The sequence below is a fragment of the Prinia subflava genome, chromosome 13 (genome assembly GCF_021018805.1).
Source record: "Prinia subflava isolate CZ2003 ecotype Zambia chromosome 13, Cam_Psub_1.2, whole genome shotgun sequence".
Taxonomy (NCBI): domain Eukaryota; kingdom Metazoa; phylum Chordata; class Aves; order Passeriformes; family Cisticolidae; genus Prinia; species Prinia subflava.
The window spans coordinates 12,286,843-12,310,220 of NC_086259.1; the positions used below are offsets into that span (position 1 = coordinate 12,286,843).

The 23,378-nt window shown below is 41.0% G+C and overlaps 1 protein-coding gene across 5 annotated transcripts in view; it reads right to left on the bottom strand.

Annotated features, from left to right (window-relative positions):
* Positions 1–11,962: 11,962 nt before the first annotated feature.
* The window catches only part of ESRP2 (epithelial splicing regulatory protein 2), a 42,250-nt gene continuing 30,834 nt past the window's right edge, over positions 11,963–23,378 (bottom strand). For 3 of the 5 annotated variants that reach the window (XM_063411148.1, XM_063411146.1, XM_063411147.1), the window contains exon 16: positions 11,963–13,367. In XM_063411148.1, the coding sequence (XP_063267218.1) occupies positions 13,209–13,367 (159 nt within the window). In that variant the 3' untranslated portion in view covers positions 11,963–13,208. Of the gene's footprint in view, positions 13,368–16,216; positions 16,329–23,378 lie in introns of all 5 variants that reach the window. The other 2 variants (XM_063411150.1, XM_063411149.1) reach the window with 1 other exon arrangement.

Below are 23,378 nucleotides of genomic sequence, written 5' to 3' on the forward strand. Positions count from 1 at the left end.
GCCAGAAGAGGGAATGCCTGACAGGATACAATGAACCCCACTGAACAGCAAAGCCTGCATCTCTGGTAGCACTGCTAGCTGTTCATCCCAGGGCTGACCGCAGACGAGATCGGGGGAGATTTCCTTCTAGAGCAAGAAAATGCTGGGAAGCCTATGAAGGAGAAAAGGCTGGGAATCTGCTCCCCCGAGCGGTGCTCAGTGATGTCTGGCCTCTCTCAAGAGCCAGCAGTAAGGGGATAGAACCACAGCGCTGCTCTCAGCACAGACTGACACAGGGCCTCGGTGGAACAGCAAGGGAAAGGAGAGAGGCCACACTTCACTGAGGCAAAACACCGAAGCAATTTAGTGAAAGAACTGATGCCCAATGGCTGGAAACGTTTACCTACATATAGAAGGGAAACAGCCTTTATTGTAAGTAAAAGGGTGGCCCAACTCTCCTATTCAAGAAAAGAGCAGGATCTGGGAGAAAGGGGGTATCAGGTGAGATTAAATCTGTATAAATATTCTAGAAGACTTGGAAGGCAGTAATGACTGTAAAAGCTAAAGACACCCCACCAAAAATGTGGAAGACACAAGGGCTAAACCCTTTAGTAGGTTATCAGTAGGGGAAAGAGCAAAGCTGGTTACTGCACAAAGAGAGAGTTTTCTCACATGGTATAAATGCAACTAGACTAAACACAGGACTGGTTGTATATCTTTCTACTGCTATGTCTTTTTTAAAAAACAAAACAACAACTAACCTGATTGCTCTGAGCATTATGATTAAACACAGATACACAATCTAAATCACACTTAACTCATGCTAGTTAACGTAATCTGGATAACTGCAGGGCATTCCTTATCCTCACACATGGTGAAAGCAAAAACTGAGACCTCAGGACATTTTAGAGAGTGACCCAGCCACCCAGGACTCCTTCCACTCATACCAAGAGAGCAGGTTCCCCATTCGAAAGACACAGCTCCAGGAACAGCTGCAGCACATGTGCCAGAGAAGCACAAATAATTCCTAGTAGATATTTGCCATAGTGGAGGCTCCCTGCTGGGCATTCACATTTTGAAAATACACTAGAACTGCAAGGCTCACATGGGGCAGAACATCACAGCTCTGAGCAATCTTTGGTAAAATACATGGATATCTTAGGATGTACTAATAATTCAGTACCACTCTATCATAGACAATCTGTGCTATAATTTTGTATTAACCCACTTTCTACCATGAGGTACTTCAAATAAATGCAAAAAAAAAAATCACGTTAGTCACCAAGAAGTCAACATCCACTCAGCTGGAACGCAGCAAGTGTTTAATATTTATAATAAAAAGTCAAGATTTAAGAAATAGCATGGCCAGCTGAAATCAAGCTGAGTTTCAAGTTTGTATTACGTAATTACCTGGGTTTGTGCAGGCTACTAAGGTAAATGTTTTCTTAAGCAATTATCATTTGAATTCTGAGTTATTTTCCACTATGTCCCACAGAGATAACAAAAAAATCTCTGTTAAGTACTGTGATCTCCAGTTCCCAGAACTCAATATATGTTTTGGTTGACATTTCAGGTCACATATAGAGAGCATTTTAGAGTCTTACAGGTTACAAAGTGCACCTTTTAGCCCATCTTTGCAAACATATTGATCATGAGCTGTTCCGTCACTGATCTTTCCCGTAACTCAAACTTTCAACAATTCACAGCTTTATCAGTAATTTCTCTCCCCACCCCCAGAAAAACCCACCATCTAAAGTGGGCCCCAAACCAAAGGAACTTGAAGCTGCATTGGTTCATTCCCCCTCTATGCTACCTAATGTTAGCTCCCCCGGGAGGAGAAGGAGCAGCTCCCAGCTGAGATCAGGTGGGTCTGGGTGGTGCCCTCACACTCGGCCCCCCCCTGTACTCTCACAGGGACAAAACGTGGGGAGGGGGCAGGACAGAGCTGGTGAGGGGCTCTTCTTATCTGCAACTCACATCTGCAGGGGCAGCAATGCCTCGTGCCAGCTCTTGGTTAGAGAGAGTTATCTCACTCCATTCTGTTCCTATTATTTCATATTTAAAGTCCTCCTACCCAGATCCAAAATTCTGCTGTTATGGAAAGATCCTAGGGTTCACCTAATGCCTTATTTATGCCCCAACATCACATTCACTTAGCTAACAGATGGTGGTTGATAAACTCTAGAAATTTTTAACACAGGCTTCTAGTTTTATTAATTTAAAAGTAATGAATAATTTATTTATAAACAATTAATCTGATGTCCCTCTCTTGTTCCAACAGCAGTAGAGAAGCATGCAAACCACACGAAACAATTGTTTCCAATACCAGCCATGGACAAGTGCCCAGGAAGCCTTCCATCTGCCTCTGTCACTAAAGGGACTACCTTAAAGGCAGTAATGCTCAACTGGTGGTTTCCACAAAACAGATGCAAAACTAAAGAAAAGGACACATGAAGGTATATTTAAGAAAGGCAGCATTAATTCTTACAGAACAGATTCCTGGTATCCTACACTGGATGTCTCAAAAAAGTTAATGAGAAGAATCAAAACAAGTCAGCCCTCTATAGCCTAATTTTCTAAAAAGTAGTGCAGAATTTTGCACAGAAAAATCTCCTTTGTAAGAAGGAAGTAACCTGGCAAAAGAGGCTGGATTCAGAGGGATGGCCAGGGAGCACTGATGATTCAGTGAAGGCTTTCAAGCAGAGGATCTATTTTGGAAACAAAAAAAAGTGTCCTTCAGAGAAAAGGTGTTCCTGCTCTAGTAGGGTTAAGAGGAAATCTTTGTTGTTTGCCCAGTGTTGGGAACATTTAAATTATTTTCTCTTTTTTGTCTGCATAATTAAGGCTGGCCTTGGTTGGCCTTCCAGCAACTGCTGCAGTCACTGCAGTGGCTTCACACAGCTGGAGCAATGTTTACAAGGGTTCTCAGAACAGGCTGGGTGGGCTGGGAGCAGGAGGCACAGTGTGCTCACCCCGCACAGCAGAGCTCACCAGCACCCACCCCAGCCCCGCTCCCAGCTCCCGTTAAAGCCCAACCATCCACCTCATCCAGCCAGGCACCCCTTGATACTTCCTATAAATACCTTCCCACCGGCCTGTCCTCCCAGAAATGTCCATTAAATTACTTTTACAGCAGTGCAGAAAGCATTATTTATAAAGCTCCGCATTAGCAATCTTTTAGGGAACGCTGCAGTAAGATAAATGCAAAGGCATTTTTGAAAGGGAGGAATGCTTTGCCATCATGAAGTATTATCAAGAGAACATTATCTTTAATACTTTAATAGAGTTGAGACAAAAGGCTGTATGTGTGGTTTGATTATTGGTCTGAAGTGAACTGCATTTACTGTGTTCACAAAAAGTTACTTTAAAAAACAACTTTCTTTGTGCCTCAGAGTGAAAGTCTGAACAATTTATGTGGGGGGAGGGGGTGGTTTAAAAAAAATCCCAAGTTGCTGATCTTATTCACTGTTGAGATACTATGTGGAAAACAAAGATAATTTTAGACTAAATATTAACATCATGCTTCATATACTCAAATGTAGCCAAAACCAGATGAGCTCATTCCACAAACAAACTCTGTACTTGGGGCATATCAGAGCAAACCTGGGCTGTCACTGTGGGCTGATTGCTGATGCTGCCTGTGCTCAGGCCGTGCAGGGAGAGGCTCCAGAGAACCCCACAGCCCCAGTGCAGAGTCACACAGGGCCCACCCCACTGAGCAGGGTGTGTTCTGAGGAGGGAAGGCACACACAAAAACCAGAGCCCTGAATGTGGAACACAGCCTGGGCCACGCCACAAAGGTGTTCTGGAAGCACAGTCTGAGCGGCTGCTCACGAGCACCACGAGGCAGGACAAAAGCTTTCCTTTCACACTTATATTATGATGTCATCCTTACTATAAATTGCCACTTTCATATCTAAAAACCCCAAAACAAGCCTGCCATGCTTTACTGCTTTGGGCACTACAGAGCCACCACAGTGCCAGGTACCAGTTTGGGTTGTTTTCCCTGTTACTGATGGTTATCTACTTACAAACCTCACCGTTGGTGGACTGAGGTTGAGATCTTGGGGGTTTTTTGCCATTCCTGAAAAACACCTATCAAGTTTGGGGTGACTGAAGGGCAGCAAGCATGAATGTCTTTCTGTAATTCCTACAGCACAAGAGCAGATCCCCTTTAGGAGAGCAGAGAGGGTCACTGGTATTCTCTCAACTCCCAGTGAGGAGGATTGCCACAGCAGCTAAAATTCTGCACAGCTGCTGTCTCACAACGCCATCTACACAGGGATCTGCATGGTCCAAAGGTATTGAAAAACTCCTCTCTTGGGTTTCAGTGTTCCACTGCTGATTTGGGGAACAGATGAAGGAGTGTTTTTAATACAAAGATTCAAAAAACACCCTATAGTTTATGTGGGTAAAAATAAAAATGAATTATAAACCACAGAATCTTATTTTTCTTGGGTACACTGAACAATAGAGAAAACCATTCAAGTGGGGGTGGGGATGGCAGTGGTTTTGAGCATTCAGGAAAAAATGCAAGTCCTCTAACACAAAGAGTTTGCAGAGTTCAATTTTCAGTGGCATAGTCTGCTAAAAACCAACCATTTTTTCCCTGTATACTTCAAAAATTTTGTATCTGAAGCAAATATGAAACAATATTTCCAAAATCAACAACAATACATAGGAATGAGAGGAATTTCTGAATAGAGATGATGTGCTTGCTAAATAGAATTCAAAAGTTACTCTAATTCTGTAATAGCTCTTCTAAAGGATTTCTGACTCAAATGCCAGAGTTACAAATTCAAGGGCTCCAAGAGCCAGGAGTGTCTGCTTCATAACTAGCTCCATAATTATTCCTTAAAGTTATGTACTTTTTACAGTGACATCCACACAAATATTGCATATTCCCCCTTACTAAGCCTTTTTTTAAGGGATGAAAACTGATGTGCTGGCATAAGAAAAACTGCTCCTTGGCTCTTCCTTCAGATTTCAAATCCAATTTCCTATTCTGTATCTAGAGGCTAAACCTTCATTTATGCTCAATTACAGACACGCAATGAACAAACTGCAATTGTATCCAGAGCCCCTCTTTTCCCCAACTTTGCTTTATCTTAACTGGGGATATCCTAATTGTCTCAAAAAATTCTGGAGTCCATAACTTAACAATCGGTGGTGACTCCAGTTCATGAGACCAGCAAGGTGAGCAGAGCTGTGCTGGGAAGCACATTCCTGCTCACCTGGTGGAGCTGCACTCAGCTGAGCCTGTGCTGCCGGCGTTTCTGGACCTGCCTGTCTCAAAGCTCTGCAGCTCAATCCACAGCACACTTTGAGTGATGTTTGTGGCTCCCCAGAGTTACCCCAGGAGCTGTCTGCCAGCAGGGCCGTCCTGTGCCGCCGGCTCATCCCAGCCCGTGGCAGCGTGGGCTGATGCTGCCTGCTCAGCAATCTGCAACCTGCTCTTCCTGTTGAGAACAGGTCAGAAAATCATCCCACCTCCTAAACCATTCCAAGAGTCATCATCATGGTCATTGCAAGCCCTCTGGAAGCTACAATATCTAATGGTGGCTTGCTGGAAGATCTCCAGGCTCTGCAGTGGGTTTTGCCAGAGCAGCTGTATCTGAAAGGGAACCACGGGTGGAACCTGGTGCCAGTGAACAGAATGGAAAAAAAATAACAAACAACCCACAAACCCAAAATATTGCCCTCTCTGCATTCACAATCTCCCCTGTTAGCTCTCTGGGATGTATCATCAGTGTCTATGTCCATGGCCTTACTGTCATGAGCACTACCAGGTATAACTTCAGCTCTAGCTCTAGGATACATCTCCTTATGGCCTGCAGATCATCATCCAGCCTTGCTCCAGATCCCATCACGAATATGATGTACTTGACTTTTGATAAAACACTTTAGAACAATTTAAAAGGTAAATACCACACACACACACAAAATACACAGCATTGTTGTTGGAAGCAACACATTGTAAGCAACATGACCTTACATATTCCCACACAGATTTCCTGTCAGTAAAAACTAAGCAAAATTGATTGGTTTTCTCAGTTTTTGCACTGTTAAAAAAAAAAAATACAACAAACCACCAAACCAAACTAACTGACCAACCCCCCACCAAAAAACAAAAACAACAAAAACCTCCTAGCCTTTTCAAGGAAGTTTTAATTTAATGCTATTACTACAATTAATATTCAGTGTAGCTTGTGTGGATTTTCACGGTAAAGTTCACAATTGCACAAGGACTGCATTGCATCAAACAAAAGAAAGACACACCTAGTCCAATGGGAATGATCCCCACATTGTCAGGGCATGTGCAACTAAGAATCCTTTAGGCTAAGTCACAGTGACAAATGTGACACTCCAGATAAGGCTCAGACCGTCCTTTCCTCACTTTACCCTCTCCTGCCCTGCCCAGAGAGGAGGAAGGTCCCGTTCCCTGCCAGCCTTTGCCCCGTGCAGTTCCACCACACCTCTGCGTTTCTCCCTCAGCAGAACTTTGTGTACCTTCCATTCCTACTGAAAGCACTCCCAGAGAGATCCCCAACAAGGAAACAGTTCAGAAAGGAGCAGGAAAAGATTTTACTCTTCCTGACAAACCCAAAAGCTTTTATTCAATGCAGCAAAGACAACTAAATTCTAGTGTTATTTGATTGCACACAACTGAGATTTTTGCAATAATCCAACATCAGGTTTTTGGGGCTTCTCACAGAAAATTCCAGTAAGGCTCCCCCTCCCCAAAATACATCATTTTTCCTCTCCTCAGTTATTCAGTTGTTTCCTTCCATCTCTCACCTGTTCTTGTGGATGGTAGTAAGAACTATAACAGTACTTCCTTCATTTTGCTCTTGCATACTTTTAAGTATTATTATTTTAAGCACATACAGGGTAAAGATTTTGAACATTTTAATACATTTTAACATTTAAAAGTTAAGTTCACAAGAAATTCAAACATCTCAAGTTATTTTAGAAGGAAACATACACACACAAGTGATCCATGGCAGGAGTACATGAACTTTTCCCATACCTCCAGCAAGCAGAAGATAAAGTGCTGATAACTTGGAATGATTAAAACCAAATAGCAACAACAAAAAAACCTTTCAAAATTTACAATGTTGTGACAGCCAAGCTGGAAGGTAGGGACCAGTACAGGACACTGGTATAAACCAGAACAATCGCACCTTCACCAAGTCTATTGTAAAAGCTGCTTTCCCAAATGAAACACAACATGTTCTTATTTTCACTTATTGCTCAACAAGAGAAGAATGTCCTAGAAGGTCCAGGAGCAGTAGAAGGTCCTGTTTAATGTTCCCAGACTTCAAAGGAACAGAAATTTACACAGACAACTCCCGTGACTGAGGGTTAAGGGTTGTGGGTGACAGAGTTTGTTCCTTTTTCTCTTGAAAAAATTGGGCAGTCCCAAAATGTGGCAAGTACTTGAGCAACTCAAGATCTAATACTGAGCATTAAGAACCTCTCCCCATTTTTACACTTCTTTGTGTATGATCTGCACGCTACAGTGTATCTCACAGGATCCTCCATGAGGAGAATTCCCAAAGACTCTCAGCTAAACACAACCAAAGGAAATGTTCTGAAAGAAAAGGATTAAAACCAACAGGAACAGCAAACTCTCTCTCTGCCAGCAGTAGTTTACACCCCCAGCGGTGAGGAGCCGAACAAAGAGCCTGAGAAGGTCCCACCTGTGTGAGAGGAGCCGTGCCAGCATCGAGGCAGGCACACGGGCACCCGGAGCCCAGCGCAGAGCAAGGGCGGCGCTGGGCTCTGCCGGCTGCGAGCCGCCACCAAGGGCTGCCCGCTGAGGCTGCACTCGCGGTCATTGTACTAAATTTAATCGCTTGTAGAGCCTTGACCTTATGATGCTGATCTACGCTCTTCTTTCTTAAAGCCAGAAAAATGAAGAGTCCTTTTTCTTTCATTTTTGTATAGCACATAATACAGTATGTTTACACTGGGGTGACACTTAAAGCACTCCTTTTGTCCAGTCATTGCCACTGGATTTCTAGCAAACATTTTTATGGAGTTCTTTTTGTAGAGAAATTTTTAAAAGTTATCTTTTCCGACTAAACGCGGTCAGATAAAACTGCGATTTTCACAATTTGAAATCAGTTTGTACATTTCAAAGCAACCATATCGAATATCATTGAACACGTAGAAAACATCTAGAATAGAAAAACAAGGACAAATCTGAAGAAAAAACAAATAAACAAACAAAACCCGAATACAAAAACCACGACAAAACCAACACAACCAACTTAAGTCAACATTTCTGCGAGCGGCAAAATGACCTCCGGTTCTAAGGCTGGCAGACACCAGAGCGCTCCCGGACACTCGAAGGGAACTCCCCGCTCCAAGGCTGGTTTGTCTCCAGCCCCTTCCGTGCGAACCCTGATGGAAAGGGGACATCTACCGGCAGCAAAATATATCCTCTCAAAGACACAGCTCACATTAAATCGGAAAAATTACAGGAGCACCCTAGTAATGTTAACAGAAGAGAAGGCATCTTATTTAGGGTCAACTTTATATTATCAGCAAGCACACAGAAAGCAACAAATAATAGCTATCTTTTTTAAAAATAATGTATTTAAAGTAAAACCATTATAATAACACAGCAATAAAAGAAATGGCAATTAGCAAGTCTAAATCAACATGCTGTCATCTTTATTTGAATATTTGCATTTCAGCTGCATATCCAGGTAAATAATACAGTATTATCTGATTATATAAAAAGGAAAAGGGGAAAAAAATCAGGTCTGTGATTTAGTTTGGATTTTCTTTTTAAAAAACTTTATAACAAGTAGATCTAAAAGGTGAAATTTTAAATTGACTACAGGCAAACCTTGGCACATCAGGAATTTTCTGCTTTAGAATATTTCAAGTTTTCCTTAGATACAATCAGCTTTTAGAAGACACTTCTAGTGGTAGACTCAACATTTATTATAACAGATTTTGCCAAATACAGTTCTATATAAGACAGGACCCAAGACGTTAAACTGCCAGCCTTCATCAGCAATTCATTTTAACTGACTGAAATATAACAAATACTACTTCAAAAATGAAGGCATGGAAAAGGCCTTTTTTTTCTTAATAAAAAGAGAGAGGAATTGAATTTCACTAATCTAATATTTGTTGAAAATAACTTAGTTCACATAAACAAGCAAAACTTATAAGCTTGTCTTGGGCAAGTCTGCTCTTGCACATGAAGAAATCCCAAGAAGAAACACCTGATCTGGATGCACAGCTGCAGCTATTGAAATAGAGAACAGCCATTTCAAACTCTTCAGTCTCATCTCCAACAAATATAATAAGAATAAGTTATCTTCTATCTAAGCTGGGTAGGAACATGCCATGGGATGGGCCAACATAAGAATCATTTCTAGGTAAAATTATCAGTATCTAGAGAATGGCAGCAGAAATGACTAAATGAATCATGTCCAAACCAGCCCCATCAGAAGTGTGAAACTAGAAGAAATACAAACAATGGTAATTCTGTTCCTCAGTTGCACAACATGGCAACAAAAATGCAGGTGAGGGAGTTTGCTGATTGCAAGCACAGAAGCAGCTTCTTTTTGAGAACCAAGGTTTGTGGCTGAGTGTGAGGACCTTTTAACAACAGGAAAAGTCAAATCAGAGTTCCTTACCACACTTCACTTCTTCTTTGGTGAAACAGCCTGATGCTTTTTTAATTTTTCTATTAAGCTACATGCATTTATGGACAGCGATTCCTCTGGTAAAGCTTTGCAACACAGCACAGTCTAAAACTTCAGTCACAAAGAGCAAACGCATTCATCAAAGAACAAAAAATACTTAGGCCTTACCCCAGGTTCCCAGCCTTCTCCACTGACGGAAGCCGTCATCCAAACACGTGTGATGCAAGCATTTATCTTCCAATTGTGAAGGCGAGCTCTTGGATTTGAAGCCAGCCCATCAACTATGAATTGTCTGCAGTAAGATTCCAGGCGAGCAGCTCCAAAGGGACGCTGCCTGTGGCTGCTGCTGCTGTAGAGGTGAAGCTGAGGGGTCAGGGCACACCTGAACTGCCACGAGTTCCCTGCCTCACCTGAGCGCCCGGCGCAGCCCCAGAGCCGAGGGACACAGCCCGAGGGCAGCCCCGGCCCGAGGAACATCCTGAGGGCAGCCCCGGCCCGAGGAACACCTGAGGGCAGCCCCGGCCCAAGGCGCAGACCCCGCGGGCAGCCCCGGCCGGGCCCGGTGCCGGGCAGTGCCCGGAAAGTTCAAACGCCGAGTGGCCCCGCCTGAGCCCTCCGGGCCTGGAGCCGAAGGCCCGGGAGAACCGGGCCGCTCCGGCTCGGCCGTCCCGCTTTTACCGAGCCGAAGGGCGGAACGAGAGGCGGCTGGCGGAGTGTGAGCCCCGCGGGGCCCGGCCGGGAGCGAACCCTCATGAGATCGCCCCGGGCAGAGCTCCCGAGCTCAGGGGTTCGATCCCCGGCTGGGCCATTAACGATACGGTTGGACTGGATGGGCCCTGTGGGTCCTTCCCCACTCGGAATATTCTGTGATCCTGATGGATTCCTGCCCCAGCCACCGCCCTGTGCCAGCAGCACTTTGCTTTTTAACGTTCTCAATATTTTTTCTCTTTCATTCATTTTTTAGACAAGACCCCACAGTTTTCAAGACAAGCAAGAAAGTTAAAGCTCAGAGGAAGAGAATCCCCAGCTCTGGTCTCTTGTCAGACCCTCACCCGGAGGGCTCTGGTCTGCCCAAAATGCTGCCACTGCCCTTGCAGTCATTTTACACAGATAACTGCTAAAAACTGTACTCTAGTCCCATGTCCCACACACAAAACCCCACAGCCTGAAACATGCCCAAGTTCACTTTCTAAGGCTAGTTTCCACTATTTCATGCTAAACAGGGAATAAAACAGCAGTGGGTGATAGGCAGGTACAGATTGTGCACGTGGCAGAGCCTGTTTGCAGCTGGTGATGTGGGCATGGGACTGCACTCCAAAGCAGAACTGTGATCACTGCCAACTAAGCCACAAAGGTGTTAAAAGAGTAAGGGGGAGTGTTTAAATTTAAATCATGATGTGACCAAGGTTCTCCATTCCAGCCCTGCCTCAGCCTACCAAGGAAGCAGAAAACCACAAGTTACACAGAGATTTTATAAGAGGGAAAATGAGAATGTTTCAACAGCCTGCAAAGCCGTGACCGGCTGGACCATGGCAAGCAGTAAGTGTGTAATAAATGGACTACACAGCTACCAAATTTTCCTCCAAGGCACAATGACAATGTTAATTACCCTTGTGCAACCCTTTATACTATTCAAATTAGTTTAGAATTAAGATCTTTGGTAGATTTCACTAAGACGAATATTGGAAACAGATTAGTGCAAACACTCCCACTTGAAAAGAATGAAAAATCTTTTCTTCCCACCTGATTGTGCTGAAACTTAATTTGGGAGGTTTTGATGATGAAATGGTATCTGGCATGAGATGTGTCTGACTAGAGAGAAGCAGACCTCCTTATCTTGATATGATTTCCTCCCTTTTCTCTATTTTCACCACAAAAAGGCTGACTGGCTCTAGCTTGGCTTAAACATAGTACTTTGGGTTGCACAGAGAAGCGAGTGACCCATTAGGTCAATTAAACACAAACACGAACACAATTTCAAGTTCAATACTTTGTTTCCTCTGGCAACACAAAGAGAACACTAAGCATGTAAACAGTTACATCATGTTGCCTAAAATGTGTTGCACTGCGAGAGAAACATGCATCATACAGATTTCTGGCTTACTAGACAATTAAAAAAACCACAACCAACCCACCCCAAAACAACAAAAAAATCCCACCACAACCCCAAAACCCAGAGCTGTCTCACCTCTGGCACAAAGCACAGATACTCATCTAAATCTAGGAGAAAAGTGTGTAAGGCTATTTATCAAAGACTGATGAACTGTGAAAATATATTAAACCAAAGCATAAGTTATTTTCAAAAAGCAATGCACATCGTAAGCATCTCTTTTATTTATTGTAATATAAAGAAGCATACATCATTCAGTTCTTTAAAGTACAACTCAAATTGTACACTAACAAAAGATCAATTCAGACATCCATGAACATGTCAACAACAGAATTCATTACATTTTGCTCTGCTGGTATTGCACTTGGAATGGTTTAGAAGTAAGGCACAGTAAAAACAAAGTAATTTAGTGCTTCTACAGCAGATGTCTTTTTTTTTTAAACACGTGCTACATGACGTAAAAGTACTTCTAGCTTATGTATATACACACACAGGGGGAAAAGAAAAAAGCATGCACTAGAGAATTCAGATTTCAACATATCTTGCTGTTTCATAATATACAAATAAAGTAGTTTAAAGATGTAAACAAATTGCATGCACATAAACTAGAGCAAAATCTTTAATACAGTATCTGAAAGCTATTATGCTTAAATAAAAAAATATAACTTATTAGTACTCAGGTTTATGTGCCATTTTTGTCCTGTAGAGATTAAAAATTTGGGGCTGGGGGCAGGGAATTATGGGTGAGAATAGAGGATTTTTCTGGTTTTGCTGTTGTTTTTTTTTTGTTTTGTTTTTTTTTTGTTTTACACATTGGCAGCAGTACACTGGTAAGAAGGTCAAATATGGCTTTTGCAAAACAATGTCTAATGAAAACATGAAAAAGCACAATTGCATTTGGGATCCAGCATCCTGATATATTCCAGTCAAGAACAAAACAAAACAAAAATCAATATGATCTACGCTTTGAACTGGGTAAGCCATGCATTCCAAAAGACCTTTCTAAAGACATTTAAACTCTACAAGAACGAGACACTTTGTCAAGTGTAAACTCTTAAAAACTAAACACAGAAGACTCTGAATGACTCAAGCATCGCTTTCCACTTCAGATGCCACTGAGGGAGTTTTGCCCGTGGCTGTGGTAGCTGAAGTGCTAATTCTGGACTGTCTTCAGAATTAACGACACGCCAGGAGCGGCTTTGCTTCTTCTTACACAGGTACATTAGAAATTAAGTAAATTAACTGCATAATTTTTGGTTTCACTTTATCTTTGGCATAGGAGACACCATTTTTCAAATTAAAAAGGACATGCACCATGCTGCATTCCAACACGTTATGCTGAAAAGGCACATTTGTTGCTGCCTGGGTGGCAAGGGAAGACTTCTTATTTTGCAAAAGGCACGGTGTTGAGGGCAACACCCTTTCCTCATCCTCCAGAGAGTGTTCAGTTAGACCAGGTACAATTGTACACAGCGGCTTCCCAGGAGCTGCCCGTTTCTCTCAGCCACTGCTTTCTTAGCTAGATCCAGGCTTGGAAAAGTCACCAACGCCTCGCCACTGGGCTGGCCACTAAAGTTGTAAAGCATGAGGATGGAATCTGCTTGGAGCTGCAATGGTACAAGAAGACAAAAGAAAAAAAATATTAAGATCAGAGACGACACCTGGAAATGCAGTTTTTAATGCTGGTGCATTTTTAGTGCATCTGGCTCACTCCATTCCTGTGTCCATGGTGAAAATATTCTGGGTGTAAAGAATGGAAATGAGAAGGAATCAAAGATTAAAACAAATTCAGCTTTTAGCTTGGCAAAGAGCAGCAGCTCTTATTCTGCTGGTGTGCTGAACACAGTGATGTAGACATAATTCTGTGCAAAAATTTTGCCAGAGAAGCAATTGAGATTAAAGGTTGATAAAAGGACAGTTAGATGTTAATAGGAGGTGAATGGAGTAAGCATGAATAATTCTTCTGCTATGTGGCCAAGCGACAAAGGCTATTAAGGCATGTCAATACTCACACACAAAGTTTAAAAAATAACAACAACACACATGCCAAAAATGAAAGAGCTGTATGAGTTCTGTGTCGGGATAGTGAGCTGAACTCAACACAGGTACACAGAGCAAGGAAGATTTTTCAGAAAAATTAAGTAAAATGTGGTACTGAATGAAATAAATACTTATTGTAATTTTAACAGGGCTAAAAAAGTAGGTTATCAGATGAGATGATTTAGTCATTGGATTTGATTTGGAGGGCATTTGCCCTCATAAAGTCTTAAAAGACAGTTCCAAATTGCTGAGTTCAAAGCAGACATCACTGTCAGCCCTATTGTACCCCATCCACTTTCCATGGGATGCAGGAAATCCTTCCAAGGTATGGAACTCCTGGTTGTTGGATAGAAATTAATCTCAGTGAAGTTTCAAAACCAGAGACTGAAGGATCAAAAGTTCAGCATACAAGGTTAGTTTTTTTGAAAGGCAGTGTCAGACAAAGCTATGCTGGAAAACCAACCAGTTTAATGGATATTAACCCAATTCAGGTCAAGGACATATGTCCTCTAAAGTTTATAAAACACTAAAATATTCAAGTGTTTAATTTCTGTAGAATTTATGTGTGTCAGGTATACTACAAGAAATAGCAGACTTCTCATTTATTACCAACAGCATTTCATTCATATATCATATCATGTATCAGCTTTACATTCAAACATACGAAAATAAAGCAAATGCATGCCAGAGATTCACTCACCCAGATACTGAACAGGCAGTAAAAATATTCTTAAAATATAGGCAACAGTACATTTTGGAAACCAAAAGCATGCATAAGACAATTAGTACAAACTTTCTATCATTTATTCTAAGAGAACTAAAGTTAGTCAAGGAATAGCATGCAGAAAGAAATCCAAAACCAAATAAAAACCATCATGTCTGAAGCCCCCTTCTAGTTTGAAAACTATCTTGGTTTATTTCAGAATAAACCTCTCTCAAAGAGAAAACTGTACCCAGCTTGGGTTGAGCTGCAGATCTGAGCTAAAGGATGCTCTGCTCTTAACCAGCTCTTTGCCATTAATCCATATGGGATCAACTCATTTACCACCAGTCCGGGATAGAACTTCAATACTTCAGCTCAGAGTCAGCTGAAAACACACATGGAACAGTTAGAGCTCTGAGCACAGAGGAGAGCTTCAAAAATATAGTTTAAATAGCAGTACTGGTGTAATATCAATGTAGGGATGTGGAAATTCACGTTATAAAAGTTGCACAGAAAGTTAGCAGAGAGGTTTACACATTCTGCAAGCAAAATAATTAAAAGAGCTAAATGAACACCTTCAGTTTCAGTTTAACACATACTGGGTTTAAGATCTTATTTCTAGATATTTCTAGAGAAATAGATTTTCTGTATGTAAATCTGTGTTTTAGAATTAGATTCAGATTCACACAAATCTTTTTCCTGTTTTGTTTGTTTGTTTGTTTTTTTACTCTGTAAGGGTGGTACCTGTATAATACTCCTTTGTACCACTTAGAATTCAGACTGAGCTACTCCATGAATTAGTCAAAGACTGTTTCCATGTTGTACTATAGTGGAAGCCAATTGCTGATCTGGTTTTCCAGTTAATCACCAGACCATGCAGTCCATCTGCTCCCTACAGATCCAACACAAGAAAACAACTAATTTGAAAACAACTGAGTTGGTGGCTGTTAGTGAAAGTACATTTGTCTGTGAAATTATCTCAAGGCATAGCATGTGATGGCCATTTTTAAACTGAAAGGTTGTTTTGTTTTTAGCTTAAGGAAAAAGCAAGTGTACTAACTAATCCATAGTATTTTGAATGGAATGCAGTAGTGCTGTGGCATCATGTACTCCACTTGGGCCATAACAAAATATCTCTAAGAATTATGTGTAAGTGCCAAAAATGCAGGCAAGTTGACTGTTAGCAAATCTAGTTAGTTGCATTAGAAAGTCACTATTCCCAACAAAATCTCTTCTGGAAAAACGAATGTAATAGTTCTCATTGCCTTAGGGAGATCAAGAGAGATATCAATCTCTAACCAGTTATATGGTAGAGAAAAGACACAGCCAGAGGTCTGGGGGCTTTGTGTGTAATTTCTAGCAGTATCAAGGGGAAAAATCATCTTCTGCCACTCCGCTAAAAGTAAAATATTGGACTGAAAGGTTCACATGAGATGCAAGCATTAACAAAGTCTTCTGGAAGTTGAACACACCACCTGAGCAGAACCAGGCAATCACACAACCTCCACCACTGCTGCCCATCCCTACAGCTACAGATCACAGTCAGCCCATTTCCTTGGGTTAGTTGATTTTTGAAGCAGAAGGACTAACACCAGGATCCCAATGCAAGCTACTAAGGGGGAAAAGCCACAAGCAAAGACGTCTGTAGCACCAAGCCCTTCTTTCCCTTCCCGTTCACCTCTGGAGACCCAGGCTCTGGCAGTCACATCTTACCTTCTTCAGAAGTTACAAAGAGTTACAAACAGACCCACTCTTTCGGTGCTTGTAACACACTCCTGGCTTGATCGCTCAGCTGAATTAGGCCATTGTAGTCATCAGGTGCATACTACAGTACAAGTGTGACATGGGACAATCAGCAAGAGAAGGAACAGTCTGGCACAGCAAGCCACACAGACCATCATTTGCAACCACAATTAAGAGCATCAGCTGTAACAACTGGCAGGAGACACTGAATTGGACAGAAACTACTTTTATGTAAGAAAAAAAAATACATTAATTGTATTACTGGTTGTAGAAATAAAGTAAATGCTTGTGGGGAATATTCTAAAACATGTATTTGGACTGCTCCTTATCAAAGAAGGGAAACAGCTCAGACTATGAAGTGCTCCTTTTTTCCCTTCTACTCATGAAATGGCAGCACCGGGTAACCAAACTCTTACATTTCATAAGCACAATCATGAATCAAGTAATGGCTCTCCCTGGGACAGATGAGCATCTTCCAGCCTTCACACTGAAGTGGGGGATCAGAGTTATTATATGGATTCACTTTTATGCACTCATGGAAATAAAGTGCCTTTCTCTAGGGTGGAGTGACAAACTGGAGCTGCATATAATTCTTGTACTCCATGGACTATACCAATGTAATGAAAGAAAATCAATGCCTCAGCATGAATGCATTCACAAGGTAAAATAGCATTTATGCTAGTGTCGTGTATTTCTACACTGGAAAATGAAACAAACTACAGTGCAACTGCATCATGATAGATTTGTAGAAGTAATATACTAAAATAAAAATAATGACTGTACAGAACAGTCACACCATCTGAACAGTAATCATTCGCACTATTGGCCTGGTACAAATATGACATACATGGTCAGAAAGTTTATCTTGGAGAATATGAAATATTGTTCTTAGCACAAAATCTTTCCAAATCACATATCCTGGAAAGGGACTGAGCATTCTTACACATGCTGCCAAGACTACTTGAGTGGCTCCTGTAACCCAGAAAACAGAAGTGTCTAGTGCAACCTGAGCTGTAGAACAACTTTCAGTGGCAAGAAGAGTTCCCTGTCTTCCCTGAGATGGACTAACACTTATGGTTTTGCACTAATGCTTCAGATGACTGCCAAATGCACACAATGTAGATGCACTGTGCTGCCTTTCCTCTGATGTTTCTATAATACAAAAAGTCTCCTGCCAGCTTAAGGAGAAAAGGATATTATATTTGGGCATACAGGACACATATCCATCCAAAGAGAAGTTGAAAAGAAAAACACCAACCATCACAGTATACACCTTTCACAGAAAACAATAACCAAGAGCCCAGAGAACACAAAAGAAAAGAACCCCCCAGAATCTTACTACTGAATTCTAGCCACCTTCACATCTTTACCCATGCCATTAAGTAAAAGACAAACATAAGAAGTATTTTCTTGATAGTCTCTGCCAGGGCAACCAGACCGTGCAAATATGAGATTTATCAGTTCCCAGACCTGCCCTTGAAACAAATCTACAAAATGTAAGTTTACTCTTTGGAAGGAATGTCTCAAGATAGTACATACTTTAGATTATCAGTAGATGTACAGTAGGCAAAGTTCTATAGTCTTACTCTTGTAAGGGACAGTATTTCATAAGTTACACTTGAAATGGAATAAACAATGTGGAAAATATGAAAATTGGAAAAATATTCTGTACAGAAAAGCCAAAGCTGTCAAATCTTAGGAAAAGACCTACAGAAAGCAAGCCAGAAAGAAGAAAAATAAATTCTTCAAAAGACTCAGAAATAGAAGTGGCTTCTAATCACAAGGATAGGTAAGAGACTGCAGTCAAATAAAACAGGAGCAGTAGAACACTAAAATTCTTTGAATAAAATGAAAACTACCCTAACTTGCCTGAGTAAGCAAGTGACTGTGAATCTTTCTGCTTCTGTCTGCATTTCAGAACCCATAAGAACAAAACAAGAACATCCAACCACACAGGACCAAACCAAGAGTAAACTGGTTGATAATGGAATAAACTATATTTTCTCCTTGAATTTTCTGTTTCTTCAACCTATTTTATTTCTTTGTTCTTCTCTTGCTGAGAGAAATACAGGACTATCTTCCCCTCACAGACTGTGCACAGATTTAACCAGGTCACTAACCAGTAAGTCATTGATTTCCATTTCATTTTTGCAGTTCCTACAGTGAATATTCAAAGCTCAGTCTGAAAACAGCACATACAAAGCAATTCTAGAGAAAATAACCCACTGCTAAAAAAACCCCAGCACTGAATTGGCAAGTATATTTAGACACACTCCAACTGGGAAAAAACAGGAGCAAATAATAGAAAAGGAAAACATCATAGGCAAAATGGCCACTTCAGGAAGGCAGCTGCAATTCTTGCCCAAACTACCCGTAAACTTTATTGCAGAACAGTTCCCAAAGGGAACTCTCAGACTCTGGAAAAAAGCCTAGCTAGACTAATCCTGGAATACAGAATAGGTAACTGCAACCTTTAGCACAAGAGTCAGGAGAAATACCCTAAACTGGCTTTGTCCCTAGAAGTACATCAATTGTACATAAGACTGCCAATACAGTCACGATAAACACCCACAAATACCTGAATGCACTGTGGAAGAGATACCACCTAACATTCTGTGTATCACAGACTGAAACAGGTAATGCCTGCTCCAAAAATACAGAGGCTGCCACTTCAGTCTCTTGCTTCAAGAGTGGGAGGCAACAGACAGGAACTGCAACCACCAATTTACTCGTCCCAGCCTCACAGATGCCTTCTCCACACAGGCAACATTTCCAGGTGGGAGATAAATTTAGGAATAAAGCAAAACACACAGTGTTCTATTCTGAGAGTATGGGGTGAGCATGGAATAGTGGCTGTATTGCCAAGATGACTTCCAATCCCAGTAAGTGGATTGGAAGGAGGAATTCTTCCTCTACCATTTCCCCTTTCCCTTCCCTAGCCAGAGGGTGCCATGCCTAGGACTGGTACACAGATGATGGGGTATCCCCCTCTCAGACTACAGAGAATCAGATTTCAAAAGAAACCCAAAGGAAATAGAGAATACTTCTTTGTTTAAGCACACATTTCAGAGAAAAAAAATTCCTAATCCCTAAAAAGTCAGTAACAATGAAGTCTGTTGTCCCAATACAACAGAGAAATGTCGTTAGTGCCCCTGGAATTTAGCCATCCATCCACTTCCCTTCACTTCCTTATTACTGTTTTAACCACAAGTCACCCTCCTCCACTTTGCCAGCAAGCCTTAAATTCTGAGTCTCTGAAGCCAGGGAGGATTAAGACACTGAAAAAGCCCTATATAGCTACAGACAAAAGACACTTAAGCCCAGTACAGGTTTAAAGAACACTATTTAATTTAAGCTTTTCTTACATAGAAACACGTACACAAAGAAGTCCTTACATTTCCATCCCAGTCTTTTTCAGCAAACTCAGGAGGCTTTAAAAAAAGTTCAGATGGTGACCATGGCCCCTAAATCTTCGTCATCTTCTAGTTTGTTTTTTTTACTACTATACTTACACACAACCTACCTAAATAGCAAGTCTGCTTTCTAAGAACTAATCCACAGGGTCTTTTCAGGCAGGCCTGAGTTCACTTCACATTCCTGCCAACCTCCAAGAAACTGGGCAAGTACTACTAAAAGGAGGCTGAATCCCAGCCAAGACAACAGCTGTGAACTGGTTTTTGGTCAGCTAAGACCATGGGCACAGCTAAACTGCATCTGCTTTTACATTAATGTAACAGTTCTTGTGATAATACCAACCCTGTTGCTATTTGCATTCTCATAAAAAAACTTTAAAAAAAAACACACACCAACAAAACTCCCCACACACACACACAAAACCCAAGCTAAACAAACAACCAAACCCAACCAAACAACAACAAAAAAAGAAAACCCCAACCCCAGAAGAGTCAGTATCTGGAGAATAAAATATTTTGCATTGATTCATTTAGTGGCTAAATAGCAAAGCCCATTAAGTATTTAGCCACCAAATAAAGAAAAGTAAAAATACTTCAGTGAAAAATTTTGTTCTGCTACGCAACTTCACATAAACCCATCACAACTACTACCCATGTGCACCCATTCTTTACTAGAGTTCTCTCACTGCTTCTACAGCTGTGCAGTGATGGCCTAAAGTAACACTGAGGAGTTTTGCTGTAGGTTATTACTATATTTGCACCACTTCTTCCTCAAGCTTTACCCCACAATATGAAATACGAGTTATATTTCTGAATTCTTGAAGAGTCTCCTCACAGCCCCAATCCATGGACCCCTTACTTCAACATAATGCCCAGAGAGCAGGATCTGCTGAGCAGCTGAATGGCACGGTGAGGGGTTTGTTGTTGGTTTGGTTTTTTGGGGGTTTGTTGTTTTTTCAATGTGGTTTTAGATGGCTTGGGGTTTGTGGTTGTTTTTTCAGCTATCCTTTAGCTATGTATCCAGCATATAATTGGACTCAAATCAATGCCCCTATTGCTTTACAGTTCAACTAAAAAGCAGTTTAATGTGTATTACTGAATTACTGAGTATTAATATTAGCTCTTTTGAGGATTACAGTACACCACAATATTATACAGAAAGGTGATGGGGAAAATTGCTCTCTCCCTGATTTACTATTAAAATTCTTCCTGAGTTTTTCAATTGCTCAATCCAAGTTAGAATAATTTTCACCAACAAAAACTGAATTACAAGAAGAAATTGAGCTGCTGAAACACTAAACAAGAGGCTAATGCTAATAAAATTAAATGAAAATTAAAATGCTGATCTGTAGACTTTTAAATTATTTGTTTTTAGAAGCATGTACTGATGTTGAGACCAGCTTGTTGAAGCCCATGATAGGCAAAGTCTATCTCTTAAGAGGCAGGTCTGGTATGAAAAGTGCTTTCACTTAAGTACCAACATGTGCACACATGCAATATACAGAGCCCATGAAGCCTGAAGGGAAAATCCAGAGGAGAATAAAGCAAGAAGTAAAAATTAAACCCTGTTCCTGCAGACAAGGACACGAAGACAAAAATCACCCTTCAATCTCAGCATCTCCCATCTGATTCCCAGAATACCAACACTGAAGTCCATTGAATACCAACATCAATTAGATGTACAGAGATTAAAACCATGCCCAAACCACAGATGATTATTAAGGGCTCACTTTATGAAGGAGCAGAAGCATCGTGCAATAAATCCTTGGGCAGCAACAGAAAATGAGACAACAATGTGAAGAAAGGGGAGGAAAAAAGAAAAAAAAGATCAGTTAATGCTCCAGAGATGTAATATTGTCCCATTACAGTAAGTCACCACCTGTTTTTCCATTGAAGGAATGAATGAGTATAAAACCAGCATTACCACATGTGGGATTCCAAGAACAAAAGAATTCCTGGTTCCTTTATAAGATTCTGAACCTGATCTCATTTGGACAACATCTAAAGAAATCGAAGAGGTGACCAATTTAATAACAGTAACTGATGATCACAGGAGGTTGCAGCAGCAGAATATGGGTTTCACCTTGGGACAAAATTTCTGTTCATCTAACCATTTAATCGTGCACTACAAACACCAGGAACTGCCCTCCAAATGTAGAAATGAGAAGGGCAAACTGAGCACAAGACACAAAGTCCAGATTCACTAAACTGAAGATTTAGTGAAAGGTAGAGATGCTAGAGGGGATCACTTAACCTGTCCCACACATGGACAGGTTCAGGCCACATTTTTCAAAGGTGCAGTTACACTTCCAGCTGAATTTCAATTTAGCAAATAACCTTTCACACTTAAGGTTTTAATATATCCACCATCTATCCACCAAAACCCCAGCCAGTAGAAAACAACTGAAAGGCAAAATACTGATGGCTAAGCAACAGGATGAATGATTATTACTTGTTGGGGCATCATGAAAGCCACAAATAACTGAACTTGGTTTGAACTCTGGAAATATCTGTGGAAGAAAAAAGCCCTAAAATACAACAATATTCAGTTTCTTCAGTTTGTCAAAATTCACCACATTTTTTATGATATAAAAATTATATTTATGATATAATCTTTTTCTCCTGAAAAACTGAGTATGCAAAACTGCTTTCAAAACATAAATGTAATATTCAAAAAGAAGACAGGACAGGTAGAGCATTGCATCTTCCAAATACTCAAAACTTGGAACATACACATTAAAGCATCTGTTTTCAGTCTATATTCATTTGCATACCAGACATCTGGCTCAACAAATTAAAGCTCATTGTCTTCTAAGAATCTTAAAAAAAAAGAAATTAAAAATAAAACAAACCATGCCTGAGTGTTTCCTATTAACTCTAGCAATATCACTGTTATGCCAGAATGCTGAAGGACAAACATGCAAAAAATTGTTGCTTTTTGACACAAATCCCTTGTTCACTCGCAGTGGTTTGAGAGCCACAAAGAGGATTTTAGGTCAGGGCTTCCAAGCAGTACTCCAAAGGGCAGAGCTGGTAACTGTGTAAGTGCTGTTCCCCACAGGATTTAAATACTCACCAGAACATAGCCTATTCAATTACCTTTCCTTTTAGCAAATATGACATGACAAATCATGGAAAGTATCATCATACAGTATCCTCTGAGACAAAAGGCAGAAGACATGGAAAGAGCCATTCCATGGATTCAGATAAGGGCTGCTGGAAAACAGTGTTCACAGCTGGTGCTTTTTTTTTTTTTTTAACTTATTAAGAAGCTAAGGTTCTGTTTGCTCACCTGAGAGCATTCCATCAGTCCATACAGACTGATGTTACCTATAGTATATTTGCAGTCAGTATGGACAGTGTGGATAATACAGATTTCCTTTAGTTTGCAATGCAATACAGCTTTAATGAAAGATGTTCCTGCCTGTAACCAAAACAATCAGCACTTGAAACGCTGTTTGACCAAGACATCTGTGTCTCTCCTTTTGCAAGTCACCACATCCAGCTCACAGCTCTCTGTAGGAGAAATCTGCAAACTTTAAATGTTGAAGGTCAAACACCGACCCTACCAAAAGGCTCCCACCACCAAGTGGACAGCACTGGAAACATTTGGCAGCCCCCACTTTGCTGTGGCAGCCCCTTTGCAGTCCCACACACATCGGTGCTCTGAGGTCTTCAAACTCAAACCACAAACCCAGACACCAAATCAGGATTTGTTT